The sequence below is a fragment of the Xiphophorus maculatus genome, chromosome 22 (assembly GCF_002775205.1).
Source record: "Xiphophorus maculatus strain JP 163 A chromosome 22, X_maculatus-5.0-male, whole genome shotgun sequence".
In the NCBI taxonomy this organism is placed as follows: Eukaryota; Metazoa; Chordata; class Actinopteri; order Cyprinodontiformes; family Poeciliidae; genus Xiphophorus; species Xiphophorus maculatus.
In genome coordinates, this window is record NC_036464.1 from 17,535,123 (window position 1) to 17,553,446 (window position 18,324).

At 38.1% G+C, this 18,324-nt stretch overlaps 2 protein-coding genes across 2 annotated transcripts in view; both read right to left on the reverse strand.

Annotated features, from left to right (window-relative positions):
* Positions 1–2,993: 2,993 nt before the first annotated feature.
* On the reverse strand, positions 2,994–5,008 carry LOC102223304 (progonadoliberin-3). The gene is made up of 4 exons (XM_005804880.3): positions 4,974–5,008; positions 4,658–4,800; positions 4,397–4,474; positions 2,994–3,186 (listed from the first exon to the last, which is right to left on the reverse strand). Exons 2-4 carry the CDS (start codon positions 4,793–4,795, stop codon positions 3,133–3,135), a joined length of 270 nt encoding a protein of 89 aa, XP_005804937.2. The 5' UTR covers positions 4,796–4,800; positions 4,974–5,008; the 3' UTR covers positions 2,994–3,132.
* A 1,735-nt stretch (positions 5,009–6,743) lies between these two features.
* The window catches only part of LOC102223048 (receptor-type tyrosine-protein phosphatase epsilon-like), a 28,917-nt gene continuing 17,336 nt past the window's right edge, over positions 6,744–18,324 (reverse strand). The window contains exons 5-21 of the mRNA XM_005804879.2: positions 18,125–18,198; positions 17,548–17,684; positions 17,302–17,392; positions 17,106–17,182; positions 16,983–17,019; positions 16,804–16,901; positions 15,443–15,562; positions 14,444–14,607; positions 12,671–12,806; positions 12,335–12,484; positions 11,763–11,856; positions 11,293–11,369; positions 11,018–11,152; positions 9,387–9,512; positions 9,146–9,297; positions 6,943–7,078; positions 6,744–6,840 (exon numbers count right to left, since the gene is read on the reverse strand). Of these exons, the coding sequence (XP_005804936.1) occupies positions 6,766–6,840; positions 6,943–7,078; positions 9,146–9,297; positions 9,387–9,512; positions 11,018–11,152; positions 11,293–11,369; positions 11,763–11,856; positions 12,335–12,484; positions 12,671–12,806; positions 14,444–14,607; positions 15,443–15,562; positions 16,804–16,901; positions 16,983–17,019; positions 17,106–17,182; positions 17,302–17,392; positions 17,548–17,684; positions 18,125–18,198 (1,879 nt within the window). The 3' untranslated portion in view covers positions 6,744–6,765. The remainder of the gene's footprint in view (positions 6,841–6,942; positions 7,079–9,145; positions 9,298–9,386; positions 9,513–11,017; positions 11,153–11,292; positions 11,370–11,762; positions 11,857–12,334; positions 12,485–12,670; positions 12,807–14,443; positions 14,608–15,442; positions 15,563–16,803; positions 16,902–16,982; positions 17,020–17,105; positions 17,183–17,301; positions 17,393–17,547; positions 17,685–18,124; positions 18,199–18,324) is intronic.

Here is an 18,324-nt window from a genome sequence, read left to right on the forward strand (position 1 = left end):
TTTTAAAGCCTGTCGAAGTGGAAATGACATGTGGCTGAAATTCTACCCCGGATCATGAGTGGACACAGCAAAGTGGGAAAGAAGGTGGCCTGTTCTGATGAAAAACATCATGCTATAGGTCTGTTGTTTTTTTTCAGCAGGTGCATTAAGTTGGTGGGCAGATTTAAAAAAAAAAAAAAAATCTACATACGGATGTGAAAGACAGTTTGGTTACGGATGACTTAATAGCTCAGGCAGGACAATCAATTGACAGGAAGATACAGTAGTTGTACTCTAATCTGCCCCATTTTGGAGGAGTGACAACAGAGCCTTTAGAAGTCCTATTTGCAGCTTCGTACAAGCAAAGTTGGCCGGCACTGCAAGTGTGGAAGAAGGTGTCCTTGAGACCGGGGTGCAAGTTCACTTCTTGAGGCCAAAGTTTAACCCATAAAAAGCTCAAACTATGCCTGAACATAAAATATCCAATCCCAAAGTCCCATCACGCTGCATAGAAATTATTTTTTCAACAGGGACTATGAAGTTGATTAAAGTTGCTGAAGATGAATGGAGTACAATAATGGAAAATTCTGGGTGAGAATCTGATAGACGCTGCAGAAAAAAAAAAAAAAAAAAAAAACTGGGGAAAACTGTTGAAACTGGGGAGCAAGTTCACGTCTAATTATGAAGTCTTTGGTGTTTATTTCCTCCAAAGACTTGCTGTACTTACACTCAAAAGTAGTTCAGCAAAGTATTGGCTCACAAGAGCTAATATTTTCAGAATTTTACTAGCAAAAAAACATCTATCACATTCTTTTTTTTTTTTCCCTTTCACTTTACACACTTATGTGGAGTCAATTAAATACATCAAAGTTTGTGGCTTTACCACTAGCACAAGTGAAAATGTTAAAAGGGAGTGTATACTTTTGCAAGCCACTGTAAACACCAAAATGCTAGTAAAAGGACACATGTTCGCTGATAGGTTATATGAGGAGGCGCACCTGTTTGATGTGATTTATTGATGTGATTGTTGACTTTCTGCCATAGCCTTGGATTGGGGTGCTAGGAGATCCCTTTTTCCTGTAGCCATTATCCAAATATTCTCCTTTTTTTTTTTTTAGAAAATGAATGGCACAAAAATCAAAGTATCAAAAATGCATCGCCTCTTCATAATGGAAATCCCTCTGAGCAAGGACATGTAACAATGGGCCATTCTCAGCTTCCTGTCCTTTCCCTCTCCATGCCAATGAACGTGACCTCCACGGCATTAACAATGGGGCACCTCGCAGCATAAGCATACATACACTAAGGCTGCTTTTCATCTTTGTTGTTATATTTAAGGATGACATCCTAGCCTGCTGGCCTCTAACCATTGTCTTCAGCATGATTATTTTCTACCCGTTGTTTAGCCCCAGTTGCGGCTCTTTGATGAAAAGGTCGCCACTCAATTGGAAAACAGTCATTAAAATGCGGTTGGTACTATTCACCGGTGTGCATGGGGGAACCAACTCAACTGAGCTGGTTAATCAAAAGTTAATTATATAATTTTCATGCAGATGAGGGAAACATTCAAATGAATCCCAACCCTACAATCATTACAAAAAATAAATAAAGAAATAATTCTAAAAGGCTATAAAATGTTCAGGGACCAGGAGGCTGTAAACAATATGAAGTTTAATTTGAGGTAAACAAAGTGAATATCCACCAGGGGGTCTGGGGAAGGAGAAAGTGAGGTTAAATCAAATTTGGAAACATAGATACCAGCAGGTTTTGTTGTCCTGATATATGTGCAATTAGGCGGGTCCTTGATGAGGACACTGGGAGGGGAGAAAGTTGGCTCACACGGCTAATGCTTTGGGGTTCTTTAAACAGAATTTATGGGATTTTATGCTTTATGTGTAAACATTAATTATTCTCACAAAAGTACACCAAACCGAATTAAACCTGTATTTTAAGAAGAAGTTGTAAAAGGATAATTATCTTTTATGAGCATGTTCTAAAATTATTGAACATCCCATGAAGACGAGCGCAAACTCTGTGGGACTTTCAGAGGGAAATGCCCTGGACAACAATTTTCCCCGCAACTTTGTCCAAAGTATCACTTTTCAAAAAATGCTCAGCGTCTCCTCATCTAATGAAATGAGTGTGTTATGCAAATTACAGACATGAATATTAAACCAATGAGGTGAAGTATCACAAATGAACAAGTATTGTTCTGGAAGTGCAGCGGAATGCAGTTTAATTTCTCCTTAATTCTATGTGCTCTTATAATGTTAGCCTTTTTCCCAGTTGTGCGAGCCAGTTTGGGTTCATTGGTGTGCATTACAAGCGCGCTCTAACAATGCGGGGCCTCCCCGGTGTCAGCACAGTTCATGAATCTTAGCCCCTTATGCACCAGGCGATTAGTATGGTGCTCTGTCTGTGGGGCTTTGCCAGAAAATGAGTTCTCTTTAAAACATATGCCCCCTGCTGATTCGTTTCCTTTCCGGATATGAAATTCCAATTTTTATAATGAACACCAATTTCATATACGGAGAGATGGAAAAAAAAAAAAATTAAAGTTATGCACTTCGTCTGGTTTTGGATGACTGCGGTTACCCTAAATTAGGAGAAAGCCGTTGTGGACGTTGCGAGCAGAAATTATTTAGATGAGTGTGTTTCGTCGGCAGAGGCTAATCAGCAGTCAGGTATAAGGGCGCAGAAATCAGCTGGTGTTTTCCACATTGCATATGCATATGACTGGCGTGGCAGAAAATGGAATTACCAAAAGTGTAACAAATTCAATTAAGTCATTGATTCCTAATAAATTGGCTTAATCACCAGCTGTTGTCATGCTAAGATTGTTGTGTCACAAGTTTGTCATGCTTGTCGGTCATGACTGCTACACAAAGACGATTTATTGGATTTAAAAGCTACAAAAGATCTTTTTATTTATTTATTTTTTTTAATGTGGTGACCAGATCTATAACGTGTTATACCAATCTGATTAAATGAAACAATACACCTTTAGTCAGGGTTCAAACGTTTATTATAATTGATTTACAATGACATTATAGGCATGTATTTTATGTGTTGAAAACAAGATAAAATCTGAAGTCAGAGTAGACAGTCCATGGCGTTGATTATAATACAGTTTGTCTTCTTTTTGATGCTCCTTTATTTATTCAGGAACCTTTTGTTTCTGTCAAAATGGCTTGAGCCATCATTAATCTAGAGAAATTAAAACCAGAGATTTGTTAGAATTTGAGCTGCAACTTAAATATGGTTGTGGCTCAGTAAATTAAAACACAATTCATTTTTTTCAGTATTTTGATTCATATTGCTTAATTACACACCAAGTGACAATATTACATATTTATTTCTGTTGACTTTGTGACTGGTGTGTCTTACTGAAAATAGCAAATTATTTCTCTGTGGCTTTGGGCAAAGCATATTTCTTGTCTATTGACTACAGCAACATCATGGTCACTAAAACACATACTGATACATTTAGCGGCAAAGCTAAATGTATCAGGGTATGTGATAATTCTTGCGAATGCAGCATCTTCAAAAACCTTGTTTGCAGAGGGAAGCATGAACATCAGCAAATGTTTGGTAGACGATTGTGCTAAACTTTGGACTTGATAAAACACATTGAACCGATAGCAGCATGACTCCCTAAACAATCCCTGACTATGAAGACTGTAAACTAAATTCTAAATAAAATGTGAAAGTTACAATGTGAAAAAGAAGACTTTGGGCCAATATCCGGAAACTCTTAAAAGATTTCGCTTCACATTTAGGTTGAGGTTGTGATGTTTCCTGTTTGTGCAGTTTTAACAGGTTTTTCCTTCTACTAAACCTTCCATGAATATATCTGGATACAGCAATGACCTTTTGTGGATTAATGTCCTTGTGAGGCGTATCAAGTGGTGTACCATCAAGTCTTTTTCATAACTGTGTAGCCCTTAGTATTACATGTATGTGTTAAAATGTTTATTTGTCTCTAATATCTGGGAAGCACAATTTTAGTTTATATACCCAGAAGCTTGGAACTTAAATGAAACAAATGCCATAAATGTATCATTCTGTGCCATTAAAGTGTTTAATAAAATTCACTGTGAATTTGATTTGCTAGTGTTAAAGTTAGATACTGAATCACACCTTCCTTTAAATTTTACTGTATTTAAATACATTTATATTGATAAGAATTCGATCTGAATTATGGTCGTCACCCTTCAGTTAGGTAAAAATAAAAATACGACACATTAATCATGCACAAATTCAGTCAGGCAGGAGCAGAAAAATAAAAACAGTGATTGAGCCATTTGTATATTGTCATTGCGATTTTAGAGCATGGCGGCTTTAGGGGCATGATGCACATTAATATTGTACAATTGTAGAAAACATTGGTGATGAATTATGTATACAAAGCTCTTACATTGTACGGCCTAAGCCTCTCCTGGGTTTGGGCACTCGCCTCTTCAGGAAGCGACACCACTCCTCCCGTGCCCATCATCTGAACACAACATGAGACATTTTGGAACTGAAACCAATGTTTGAAGTGAAATTCAACCTACAACACCAGAGTCGGACTTCACACACCAGTTCTATGAAAGCTTTACTCGTAAAACGGGTTTTTTGATTCAATAAAATTACCACATTTCCTGAAACTCCAACTCCACATAAAATAATCACTCACCCTGATGGTTGCCTCGAGCTCTCCCACGCTTCTCTTTCCACCTGGTAGCCATCCATAGGACCAGTGCTGGCACAGAGTGACCTGAGCCAGCAATGCCAACAACAGCACCTGCACCATAACTCTGCTGCTTGCCTTCATTAAAGCTGCGGGGAAAGCCAAATATGTAATAAAAACAATAATGTCACAGCTCCACAGCCCACGGATGCAAACTAACTCATCACCGTGCGCAAGCAGACTATAACGTAAACCACAGTTAATCAAAACAACAGTTATAAGTTCATGGACATTCACCCAACTTCATCGAAGACTATCTCACCTCTGTGTTTTCCTTGTTAGCATGTGGTGCATTAGCCAGGGGGGGATTTTATAGGTGTTGTACAAGGCTGCTGTCAGGATTATAATCCCCTCTTTGCAGGTGTGACACATTTACGGACTAATGGGACACAAAACACAACTAATGGAGCTGGCTAAGTGCTCACATATGCTGAGATCACCGCCAGGCTTGGAGAGGCATTAAATATATATCATAAAATGTCTTTGTGATGTATTGGATGCATCTGTGTGGAGGTGCTCACTAAAAAAAAAAAAGACATTTGGTTGAAACCTGACGTTTATCTCCATCTATAATTTATTGGACGCTGCTTTTAGCAAACAGTTGCTGAAAATCTGCACAGATACAAAAGGCAGAAAAAAAAACATCACTTAAACCAGATGCTTGTGCATTCGTTACACTTGCTGTAAGGCTTTAAATGTCATTACCCTTATCTGTTATTCTTTTAGCAAAAGAACAGATTGAAGTCAACAGTGCAGTTAGCAATGATGAATGACCACGACTGATTTTTGTGTACACCAAAAATGAAAAGTAAATAAAAAAAATAAGAGCAGTGATTCCAGTGTAAACCAATTATTTAGATGTACAAACATAGTAGAAAGTTTGCCGTACAAACTTTAATGCTCCACAAATACTTAATCACAAAACTTGCAAAAATATAGTACCGTATAGGCAATTTAGGATTATCAATAACTACTGTGGTTACTATAGAGTGTGAGATTCTATTTACTATAGAATGGATAAACCCGTATTAAAAAGATGAGTTCTTGTTTCTGTAAAGTGATGCAACTCATTTCAGTTAATAAGATATGTCTTAACATGCTTGGGATAATGAAGATTATTTTTAATTCGAAAATTTTAAGTTTGATTTTCGTTTTTCTTGTGTGTTTGATATCAATATGTTCTAAGAATTCGAAGTCAGAAACCTTTTAATCAATGGAAAGCGGCTTCTGTGTCAGAAACCTAAATATGATTAGATAGGCGTAGAAAATGGATGAATGTATTGGACTTTTTACAAATTATTATTCACTAATCTATATGTGAAATGCTTCTTCAAAATATGTTCCATTAAAAAAAAAATCAAAAAGATATTGCAAACAACTGTCTTAACATAATTTAACTTGCGTCACTTTGTGACTAGTTTCTCAAGATTAGAACTTTGTCTAATCAAAATGGCACCGATTTACACAAGATGGAAGCATTTAAACCTGGCTCGATACAATATATAAAAACTATTCTTTTAAAAGCAGAATGTGACGCTCGGCTGGGATGATGCATCTGAATTCTTGATATAACGCATTACTTCCTGCCCGTTCCAATACAAGCTAATTGCATGTTGCCAAGTCAGGCACCAATCCACTAATATTTATCGCCACAGGCAAAACAGAAGTTAGTTAGTGAGGCTGAATCTAATTGCAGCAGGCAGCAGCTGTTAAGTGAATCCCAGACTGAAAGTGAGGTACTATAAAGCAGAAATAAACGTATATGAAGTTTTCTGTTTTTCGTTAAGCACAAATAATATTCACACAATAAACTGTACTTATTTTACTTAGAAATTATTACAATAGTAGCGCATGAATTCATTCAGAAAGCCTAATCTGTTCAGATTAGATTACATGTTTTTGGGAGATTTAGTCCTGGAGCTCTCCTTTGCCAAAGGTCTCCTAACATTTTCATTAGTTCTGTTATGCCAAGTGTAAAATGTAAAATGCTATACAAATCAACATTAACAAAAACAAAGCAGACTTTTATTTGGCTGATGTATGTACAAAATGACCTATTTAAAATTGGCATAGTCTGAGAAAATGTCGATAAAATCCTGGACCACTCTGTAGCAGAAGTCATATTGCTCCTGGAAATGAAAAGTGAAAGGAGAAGCATGAACAGAAACCGTCCAGACAACAAAAACCGTGGACAAACTGACATGTTTAAAATGATTGTGCGTTGCTCTCACCACGGTCTGAACCATGTGTGGTCTTTGCATCCGTAAACTCTTGACTGTCTGAAATACATCTAGGAGGCCTTCGGCTTTTACTCTTTCCAGAATGTTGCTGAGTGCAATAAAGGTGCCAGTCCGTCCCGCGCCGGCGCTGTGAACAGAAGGTGCAGAATTAATGAAAAGCTACTTCTCGAAATGCAAACACTGGAAGTTCTTTCTCTCATCTTTTTCTTTGTTCTGTCTAAGCGGTTTAGCAAAGCAGTCCAGCGGGTCTGGTAGCCCGGCAGTGTCAGGCCAGATTTCCTCTACAAAAGAGGAAAGTTATACATTTCTTCTGTTGCATAGCTTAGTGTATTTTGAAGAGCAAAAGTTTCCTCAGAAGCCCTTCAAAGTAGGGTTGTTAGATTTTTTTTTTATTTAGTCACAACAGAGTCTTATATTTGACCTCAAAATGTCTCATAAAACGCTGATCAAAAGCTATTCTCAAAAAACTTTTTTTTCCTGGATGTCTGTAGAGATACAATCATATTCAGCATGTTAGAATTTGCGATCCAATAAGACTCATTTGTCAGATTAAAAATACCTTTTGAAAATAAAATTGACAGCCTTTTTTATTAAGGCTGCTTTTTTTATTTGCACTTTTTTTCTTATTGGTTTGATGTAATATTCTCATTTTAAATGTCATGTTTTCATCAATTGTAGGCAGAAAATCATCATGATTAGCATAAAGAAAGGCTTCAAACACCCATCTGTGTATAATTAATCTATGTAATGTGTTTCACTTAGTAATGAAGCTCCTGACATGAATGGGCTTTTCAATAACTGTCGAATGAGTCTGTGCATCATAGACCTTCAAATGTGAATGATATTATGTGTAGAAATTCAGACAATGTCAAAATAATCCATAATTAGTCTACTTTAAATACTAGTTAATCTGTTAATTATTTAATGGAAAACTTCCTTTTATTCAGTAAAACAAATATTTTAAAATCTTAAATATGGAAACATATGAGCGTGCATGCTTCTTAAAGTTCCAAAACTTAGAATTTATCATTGTTCCTTCACTCTTTTCTCCCTCTAGTTAAAGCAAGATATTACAACTAAAACATCGGCTACAAGTCCATTTTTTTTCTATCTTGGGAGACCAATAAACTTACAAAAAAATTTGTTAAAAAAATGAAATAAAATTAAATTAAATTAAACTAACATCAGCTTAAGCAGAAGTGGTAGCATACTCAAGTTGTCCTTTAGATTTGTGTTTTTGACTCATTTAACTAATTAATTAGTAAATTAATTCCTCATTGAAATAAATATTTTAACATATTAATATACTGTACATATGCAAGACCATGTTTCTTTAAATTTATGATAAAATCCTCCCATAGGAAGGAAGGAACTCAGTCTAGAAATTATGACCCTAGATATTTAGGCCTATTAATTCTTCAAAGTATATTTCAGTTTCTTTACAATGGAATTAAAATTCAGACCATTTGTTTTCTATTTGACGTGAAAAAAGTTAGAGGGAGTAAAGGTGACCTTTGTGTAATGGCACTAGTAATTATCCCCACTTAAAGAGAGGCTAATCCAAACGCCAACACTAATCAGTTTGGAAGCTCAGTATTTGACTGAGTCAATGTTTACTATGACGGTGGGATGGAGAGATGGAGATGTGTGTGGGGGGGTAGGGAAGTGAGTGAGTGCGAGAGTGATGTGCAACTCGGAAGAGAAATTGTAGAGAGACGTTGGGGATTGCAGCGGGTTAGCCCCATTCCCCGGAGAGGGGGAAAAAAGCTTTAAAAAGCCCCTCCTAGACAAGCGGTGATGAAGGAATAGAGGCAAGTGATGACACCATTTCCTGTCGTTAGCTCATCTTATCAGATTAATCATAGTGGGAGTCAGAGGAGATTTCACTTTGAGAGGTTTTAATTGACTGTGAATCAGTGGATTGGATCAATCCCATCGGGGTATGCTGCCTTAGAATCACTTCACCTGAAGCTAGGTTCTGATCAAAGCATTCACTGCTAAGTCTTTATAAGGGATCACATAAGTGGTTTAGGCGTAGAACACTGGGTCTACTGAGAAAATGTACAAGTTATTGTATGAACAAGAAAAAAATAATTATCTGTAAAATCAAAAGTCCAGATTTGGATAACACAAAAAGCATGTGAGAGTGGAAAAAGTAGGAGTACTGGCACAGTTTTCAGCTGATGTTCCTCACCTGCAGTGTACAACTATGGGACGGTTTCCAGACTGCTGCTGCTGCCTCTGCACAGCAGCAATAATGTCAATCATCCCCCTTCCCTCTCCTGGTATTCCAATCTCGGGCCATCCGTGGAAGTGGAAGTGTCGGACATGTTGCAACTGTTTTTCCTGGAGAACATTTGCAGGATTTAAGTCTTTTTCCTGACATGTCATGACAAAGCGAGATATAACGTAGATTATTGCACAACATGACGCACTGGCTTGTTGGAGAGAACCATATCTCTGCGCGTGAAGGTTTCACACTGTGTTTCCAGTTTCAGCTCCACTGTGTAGTCTCCAAATGTTATACTGCCCTCTGATGGCCAATACTGGAAACACTTTTCCTGAGAGAAAAAATAAACAGAGAATACTATTAGACTACATTTACCTGATTGTTATTATTAAAGTCATGTGAAAAAAAAATTAGAGACATTAAATATTCAGTTTACTTTCGGAAGAAAAAAATGTCAAATCTCATCCTTTTTTCATTTCTGAAAAATAAAGTTACTTAATTGCCGGTAAATAAAAGTCAACCCAATTTTATTGAAAACAAACTTAGTTTAGAAAAGGCATCATTAACCAAAGCAAAAAGTTAGGAAACCCATATACCTTAGCATCTTTGTTACTCCGTTGGCTGAAAAAATGTCAGTAGGCCAATTCTTTTAGCTATCCACCAGTCTCTGACATCGGTCTGAGGAAGGTTTGCCACATTCCTTAACTGTAAGATGTTTAAGAGGTTTCTAGCACATCCTGTTGGGTTCAGGATGTGCTAGAAATCCTGGACCCCATTTGGGCCCCACATATCCAGATATGACCTTTGACAGAGTCAGGAACCTGTTTCTAAATTTCTTTCTCAAGCAGCTTTTGGTGGATTTGGGCTGCTTTCCTAGAATGATGTATTTGGCTTTATGCAAAACGTTCTGCATTCTCCAAATATTTCATTTTTACATTCTAACGGTGCAAAGAAGATCATTCCAGATGTCCTTCTTGATCTTCATTTTCTGACAAATTTTAGTCTGGTCTTCATGTTTTTTTATAGAAAGCAAACATTTCTTTGGAAACTTTGATGAATGTTACACTTGTGCATGAATGATAACATTGTAGCAGACTTGGAGATCAGTTGAGTGTTTTTCAAATAGCTCACAGGATGAAAGCCTGAACTGGGTATGTCGTCCAAAACATTCTCCACTTGAAAAATATTTTCTGTACAGTTTAATGGGGCTTTACAAATTCTTTTGAGCCTTCTTTAAGACCTCACCAGACTCAAAAACTAATACAATCTCCTTTTAAAGGTCATTGACAGATTTTTCAACCTCTCCATGGTGTTGGAGATTACTTGCATTGCTTTGTCGTATATATATATATATATATATATATATATATATATATATATATATATATATATATATATATATATATATATATATATATATATATATATATATATATACATATATATATATATATACATATATATATATATAAGCATATGCCAAATACATAATGATAAACTTCAATAGTCAGGACAACAGCAGACTAAATGTTAATATAGTTCACCCACAATGAATCACTTTTATATCGAATTTAAGATGTATTTTCTTCTGTTATTTTTATTTCTCTGAATTTTTTTTAAATATGCATAAATCCATGTTAAAAAAACCTTCTTTCCGGTGCCCTAATTTCCTCACATGGGTTTTTGTTTTAAGTGTGAGACACAAAAATCATACAAAACAAGAAAATGCAGACAAAAAATATCTAAAGATAATAATAATAATAATAATAATAAAAAGGGAACATTAAATGTGCAGATCAATTTCTCTTCATCTGTTTGTGCAGGACCACGCTTTACCTGCTCTCTTTCTTTGAGTTCGGTGAGCATAACGATTGAGTGACACCTCCACTCCCACACCATCCTCCAGAAGTCCTCCACAGTGTGAGACAGGGGGCCCTGGGTTGCGATAAAATAGTCCTTCTGCCTGTAGCCCTGGAGGGCGGATCATCCAGTAAACACGACTTGAGAGCGCGGCAAAACATAATATTTTGCATTGTTTGCAAAGGAAACAATGAGCTTTATTTATACTTTTTATGGGAAATCTATACAGCAGGTTGAGAGGGAGCGCTTACATCAATAAAGGAGGCATTGATGTAGTCGGTGAACTCCTGTCCTCTTTTCACTGAGAGTATTACTCGGTTGAAATCATCTACAGAGAGGAAAAAATAAATAAGGAGACAAAAACTTTCCACAAGTGATTTATAATAAAATAAAAGTTTTAAAAAAAGGCTGATAAAGAAAAGGAAACATGAAAAAAAAGAAAAAAAATGCTTATTAAAGCTAGAATCCAATATCAAGTTTTTGTACATTGTAAATAAATGCGGCTTCTTTCATTACTCTGCTTGTAACTGAAAGAACAAACAAAAGAAGAAAAAGAAAAAAACACAGGCCCACATTTAAATATCACTGATCTGGCTGACATGAACCGATTCGACAGATATCCATGTACGGCGTCTGAGAAATCACCAGTAGCGTAGTGCTTTGATGTTACTCAGATATAATGCATTATGAAACCAACCGAGCATAAAAAAGCAACCCTTACACGGGATGATCTGAAGCACACGGTTCTTCCTCATGTTGGCTGGAAGGTTCCCGGTTCTCATGTTCTCCTTCATAATGCGAACGTTGGTCAGCTTCTGATGGGAGAAAACGTATTCAAACTGATGTGGATCAAAAACTTTAATCAAAACAGGGTAGTGCAATGCGAATAAACACAGTCTTTTTTCTTATTTTTTTTAACTCTAAAGCAGACAATGGTTCAATAATGTTAACAACTACAAAAACTGAAGCTGGACAAAAACATGACTTGTTGGTAGAGGGAGGGGAGGGGGACGAAAAGAAAATCTGAAAAGTAGGAACTGGAGTGTCATTCTGCTCGGTTTGCGATGAGCCATGGAGGATTGTGCATCAAAGCTAAAAAAAAACTGAAGACGGCAGATGGTGGTGCCTTATAAAGTTTCAGCTGATCCAAAACATTTTTACTTATGATTTTCGCCGCCAAGAGCTGCACCCTGGGCAACATTTCCATGATAATATAACTGTGTAGGATGCAGGGTGATGGGCGACAATTCATTCTTTACTGAAATGTTTAACAGGGAGCTCCTTCCTTCGTACCCTGAATTCCTCCTCCAGGCCCAGCCTGTCGTGGGGGGCCCTGGTGTTGTGAAGCCTTTGCAGATGGCCCTCCAGAGAGCATACATCTAGCTCAGTGTCTCCGTACAGATAGTACTCCAACAGAGCCTGGTAGATAAAGGAGTACTGCATCTGAGGAAGAATAGATCAGAAGACACAACAGAAGCCGATTTAGTTCTGCTGAACTATTTTCCTCTCTTTTTTTTGTTTTTTTCTGTATTACAGAACATGGCTGTTTTCCAAGTTTTCCAGTTGTTTACGGTTCCGAGTCGAGCCGTCGGTTCAAGGTGCAGTGGGTCGGACGGGGTCGTCACTTACGTCTGTCTGGATGAGTTGACAGCGCTGCTCTCGTATTCTGCTCACAAAGCCGAAGACGTCCACTCGCTGCTCCATGTGCATCATGTCGATCATGCTGTCAATGACAATGAACGTCCCCGTCCTCCCGACTCCGGCGCTGCGAAAACAAAAACAAGGGAAAGGTCTGGTCTGTGACAAACAGCTCAAAAAAAAGTTACAAAACAAAACATGGACAAAGGAGAACCTTTACAGCACCTTGCAAAACATATTCATGCATCCTGAGCCCTTTCACATTTTCCTCACGTTCCAGCCAAGCTCCAGTGTATTATGTTGGGATTTTATGTGACAGACCAGTAGAATAGTGGAGAAAGGAAAATAAATACATTTTTAAAAACAAATTTGAAAGGCGGGGCTTATGCACGTACGTAACACATAACTCTAACACTTTTATGCAAAATCCAGGGCAACCAACTGACTTCAGAAGTCAAATTTGCAAATCCACTTGTGAGTAATTTAACCAAACAATCCAAACAAACAAGCAGAGAGCACAGCAGACAGGTTGTAAGCTTAAAGCAGTATTAGGTTATTAAACAACATTCCAAGTTTTGAAATGTTCAATCCATCATCTTAAATCTGAAATAATGCACTGGCACTCTGGAGGACATGCCGAGATCTCCAGCTTAGCCATGCATCAGTTTTATGTTTGAGAAGGCATTAGAAGTTCTGTTTGCACGTTGCCATTATACAGGTGACACAGCCAACATGTCAATAACATTTCACTTTTTGGCAACATCACGTTGCGAGGATGCTTTTCTTCAGCAGGGAGAACTCAACGATAAACAAAGCAATCTTGTACAATAACACGATAGAAGTTTCAAAAGCTTTGGTCTGGTGGTGGCTCACATACAGACAGAACTACAATGGAATGGTTCAGACCAAAGCATCATATAATGTGCTAAAAGGGGAACGTCTACCTGTAAATCTAACAGAAAATTTGTGGAGATACTTTAAAAGAAAATACATGTTCAAAGACACTGTCTGTTCAATCCAGTTGAGCTTGAACTATTTTGCAACAAAGAATCAGCAGCAATCCCAAGCCTCCACATGTGCAAAGCTGGTAGAGAGCTCCAATTGCAGCATAATGTAGTTCTCCCAAGTAATTGACGTGGAAGGGACTGAAAGCAAATGTACACCACATTTTTTAGACTGGAAAAAGACCACTTTACAATTATGCACTACCTAGCTCTGGTCTATCGTATAAAACCCCCATAAAATACATTGAAGTTTTTGGTGGTAATGAGACACAAGCCACTGTAAGCAGCCTATATTTGCCTCCCACTTAAAGAAGCTGTAGTTGTAGAACCGTAGAACCGTGTGCTTTGAACAAAGGAGTCAATTGTGGCCATCGAGCATATGCACAAATGCTTCGCCTCTGAAGTCCAAACACAACACTAATAGATTTACAAGGGTCATTTGGGCAAACTGCACCTCTGGGAGCACAGAGCCTGGATTCCACAGTGGGGTGTTGAACTTCAGTGGTGTGGGCCCCATTCAAGAAGTCAACACCTGTTGCAGCAGTTGCTACAGTCAGCTGCAAATTTCTTTGGTAGGCCATTATGCTGATCATTGAAACAAATACAATTCTAAAGCATGGACTACAAGTCTTTAAGCTCAATTTTTCTCTCTATATATAACTTTATTAAACCTGGGTGTAAACTCAGCTTTTAACTTAAATCAGCAAATCTGGTTCTTTGTGTCATTCCACTTGATGTCTCCTTTCTTCCTGTATATTACCTGCAGTGGACAACAATAGGCCCAGCAAATGACGGATTGACAGCCTTGACCTTCTTCAGGAATTTCAGCATTCCGATTGGTGTGAACGGCACCCCGAAGTCTGGCCAGCTGGTGAAGTGGAGCTGGGTGACCAACCGAGGAGCTCGAACGCCATCGCTGCCCTGCTGCAAAAGTACAAACACGCCAAAGGTGTTACACCAGGGATGTGGACACACAAATCTGTTAATTATGGCTTTTCATAATTTTTTGTTAAATATTTCTCACTGTGCTTTCAGGGATACAATGTCATTATCAGAAGTTTTTTTTTTTTTCCTTTTGCCTCACTCCCAGGAGAGCATCATTCCACTCTCTTGGTTGCTGTGTTTTCAGAGAGCTAAATGTGAAAGCACTCGTTACAGAGCTCCAGCGCACTCATCGTTTTTTTTTTTTTTTTGAGTCAGAGAGGATTTCTGCGCTTGTCTAGGTTCAGACGGAGCAGGAACAAAGTGAATTTTGAAATGTGAAAGCTTCGCAGCACACCAAGCAGACATCCAACTTGGCAATCAAAAAAGGGAAAAGAAACAAATACACCTTTAAAACGCACGTGGATTCCTGAGGATCAAGTAGCGATAAACTCGGAACATTACAGTGTTGTTTATTGTTCGTTAAAATACGCTTATTTATTGATGACATATCCCGTTTCTGCTATCTGTACCCTTTTAATGTTTTATGTCTAAAATATTCATTTTCCAACTAGGAAACTTTCTTACGCTTGGTTTAGCATTTGCATAAATGAAGACGATAGGAAAAATAAATAGCTGTTTTAAACCACATACCAACATCTAAAAAGAAAAATCAGTTTGAAAACTTTTCCTGAATAAACACTTTATGTTCATAATGTTTATTTTCCATTGAAGCCCATATATAATGGGATATAACTTGTTCATAAAGGGACTCTCATTTTAAGTCATCATTCACTGCTAGTAACGAGCACAAGTTAATACTTTGATTTTCACTTACATATTGAACACAGAACTTTCTGATGGTGTAGTCCACCAGCACAATGACGTCTTCAGTCGCCACGCGGATATTTCCGTACATCCAGCAGCCTTTCTCCGGCCAGTACTGGCAACATTTCTCCTGGAGAAGGAGAGCGATCATAAAAAATGACTGCAGTTACAACTGCAGTCATATTAATTTCTTACCATGGTACTCATAACCCCTCATACCTTTCCTCCCTCTCCCCCCCAATTTCTCATGTTACAATTGCAGTGTATTTTACTGGGCTTTTATGAAATAAACCAAGACAAAGCAACACATAACTATGAAGTTGGAGAAAAAGGATTAACAGGTTTCATAATTCTTGACAAATACAAATATGAGAAGTGTGGTTAGCTCAATTTAATCTGATTCCCCCAAGGGATAAACTTTCAGAAAAATAGCACTGCGAATCACCCAAAGGACATCAACCGCATGGGGAAACATGGTGGTTGCAGCGTCATGCAACCACCATGATGCTGGTCATGGTGGTATCAATAACAACAGAAGTCAGTCGGAGTTAATAGGAACATGGATGAACCTAGAAGACGGGGAGGTGCAGAACACCGGACACTAGGGTAAAGGTTCAACTTTCAGAAGGACAACGACCCTACACATTAAGCTAGGGCTTGCAATGATTCAAATAACTGCATATTCATCCCTTTAGAATGGACCAGTCAAAGTTCACTGATAATATGTGGCCAACCTTCAAAAATTTGACTGAGTTCCAGTCAAATTATGCTAAGACAAATGGGGAAAAAATATTTTTTTTAGATGTGCAAAATTAATGTTTCACTTGATAATCAAGTTACAACTTTGTGTTGGTCCATCATATAAAATTCCAATAGTACACTTTGACGTTTGTGGTTGTAATGTGAAAGAATTGGAAACAATTCAAAGGCAATGAATACTTACTTTATCAAGGCACTGTATGAGTAGAAGAATTTATATTTTCAGTGTGTGTTTTAAAAATTCAATCCAGAGGCGGCTTGACAGTCGATAAGGTCTTCACAGTGACGTTTCAACCCATTAACTAGATTCTCTAATTATCATGAAGCCTCTCAGGATCTTATCAACAATTACTTCATCATTGATCCCCACCGCCTCTAATCTGCCCCATCAAACTTGCTTTTTGAGCACTCAATTATCCTCGTTAGGCTGAATTTAATTTCAATGCTAAGTGATCCTGCAGGGTGACACTTTTGAGTGGATTCCCAGTTAGAAGAGGGGTCAAATAAAAGATAATCAGCACGTTGGCTTACAAGACAACATAAGAGGTCTCAAAGAATTTGTGGTGTTTACAGGAGGGTTTGAAATAATTCAGTAAAAAATTAGGAACATACCTCCTTTCTTTCTTTCAAATTTGTCAGCATCACTATCGTTGTGGTTTTTTGCTCCCAAATCATTCGCCAGAAATCAGCCAGTGTCTCGGGCTTGGGACCTGGAACAGTATCGGAAGAAAGATTTCAAAACACATGGCATCAAGAGTCAGAAACTCCAGTGTTTTCTTAAAACACTTTACCTTGAGCTGCGATGAATTTGTTCTTCTCTTTATATCCCTGCGTGGGAAAAAAAAATAACACTCTAGATTAGGTAAGACAGAATGATTATATTGATGAAGAGCTTATGGGGTAAAAATACCTACATCTATGTAAGAGGCATTGATGTAGTCTGAGCACAGATGTCCATCGAGCTGACTGAGTATCACCCTGGAATGATCATCTGAGACAAGAGAGGAGACATAAAACAAAATAAGTTTTATTTCTGCCTGCTGCACTGCTTTTCCCGGTGATTTAGCCGTCAATAAACCCGCGGTCTAACATACACAGACCCTCACTCACATGGTAAAATGTTTGGGTATCTGTTTTTCTCTCGGTTGTGCTCTCTGCTCGCCTCCTCAAAGGACCCATGGTGGTAGTAACATGGCAGTGACTACAAAGAAAGAAACCAATCCTCACATGATAAAAAAAGCAACAAGTACAAAGCCGTCTATCAAAATATTTTATTGTTTGTCCACTGTACTTGATATACGATTTCACGAAGAAAAAACCCCCCAAAAAACCGTCATCCACACCAAACAATCTTACATTGAACTCCTCTCTGAAGAGTTTGCCGTCATCTGCGGAGCGTATCCGGTACTCCTCCTCCAGCGAGTCCAGAGGGATCGGGAAGTATCTCTTGGACGGCGAGGGAGATCTTGGGAGGAGGACCACTGTCTGCTCTCCTGAGTATAAAGGGATATACGGTGGTCAGACAGAAAATGTCTCCCAGTGGACGGCATTACAAGATCTCGCAGCACCTGCACAAACAAGCCTGATGACTATTAAGATTTCCTACCTCTGTGGGTACATGACAGAAATGATTTCTGGAGTCATAAAGTTGGTGCTGCGGCTCAAAACCATCTCAGCTCGGAATTTGGCATTTCCGCACATTTATTTTCCACTTGAAGAAAAGTTTATGTGGCTCCCTACGTGCTATGAAACCTAAGAGCCCCCCCCCCCCCCGCACCCCCGCACCCCCACAACTTTTCCAGCTTTGGCTCATGAGCCTTCCTTTGTTCATAAAGAGTTTAAATTTACAAGTAAAATAAAAAAAGGCATAAAAACAAAATGGATGCATTATATTTTCATGCTCCGGTGGTTATTTTGAGTGCAGAAGGAGTACCTTGTTCCTCCAAGAAGCCATTTGGAATCTTCTTATCCACGGATGTGACCAGGGCTTTCCTGTGGTTTTTAAACCTGTAACGTAAGAAATAGGGTGAGGTAATGAAAACCATCTGATGAAGAGAGCCAAGTTCAGCAGAAAAGGTGCCCACGGAGAACTGTTTAACACGAGATGAGTCACAAAGTTAAAGGAAACATTAA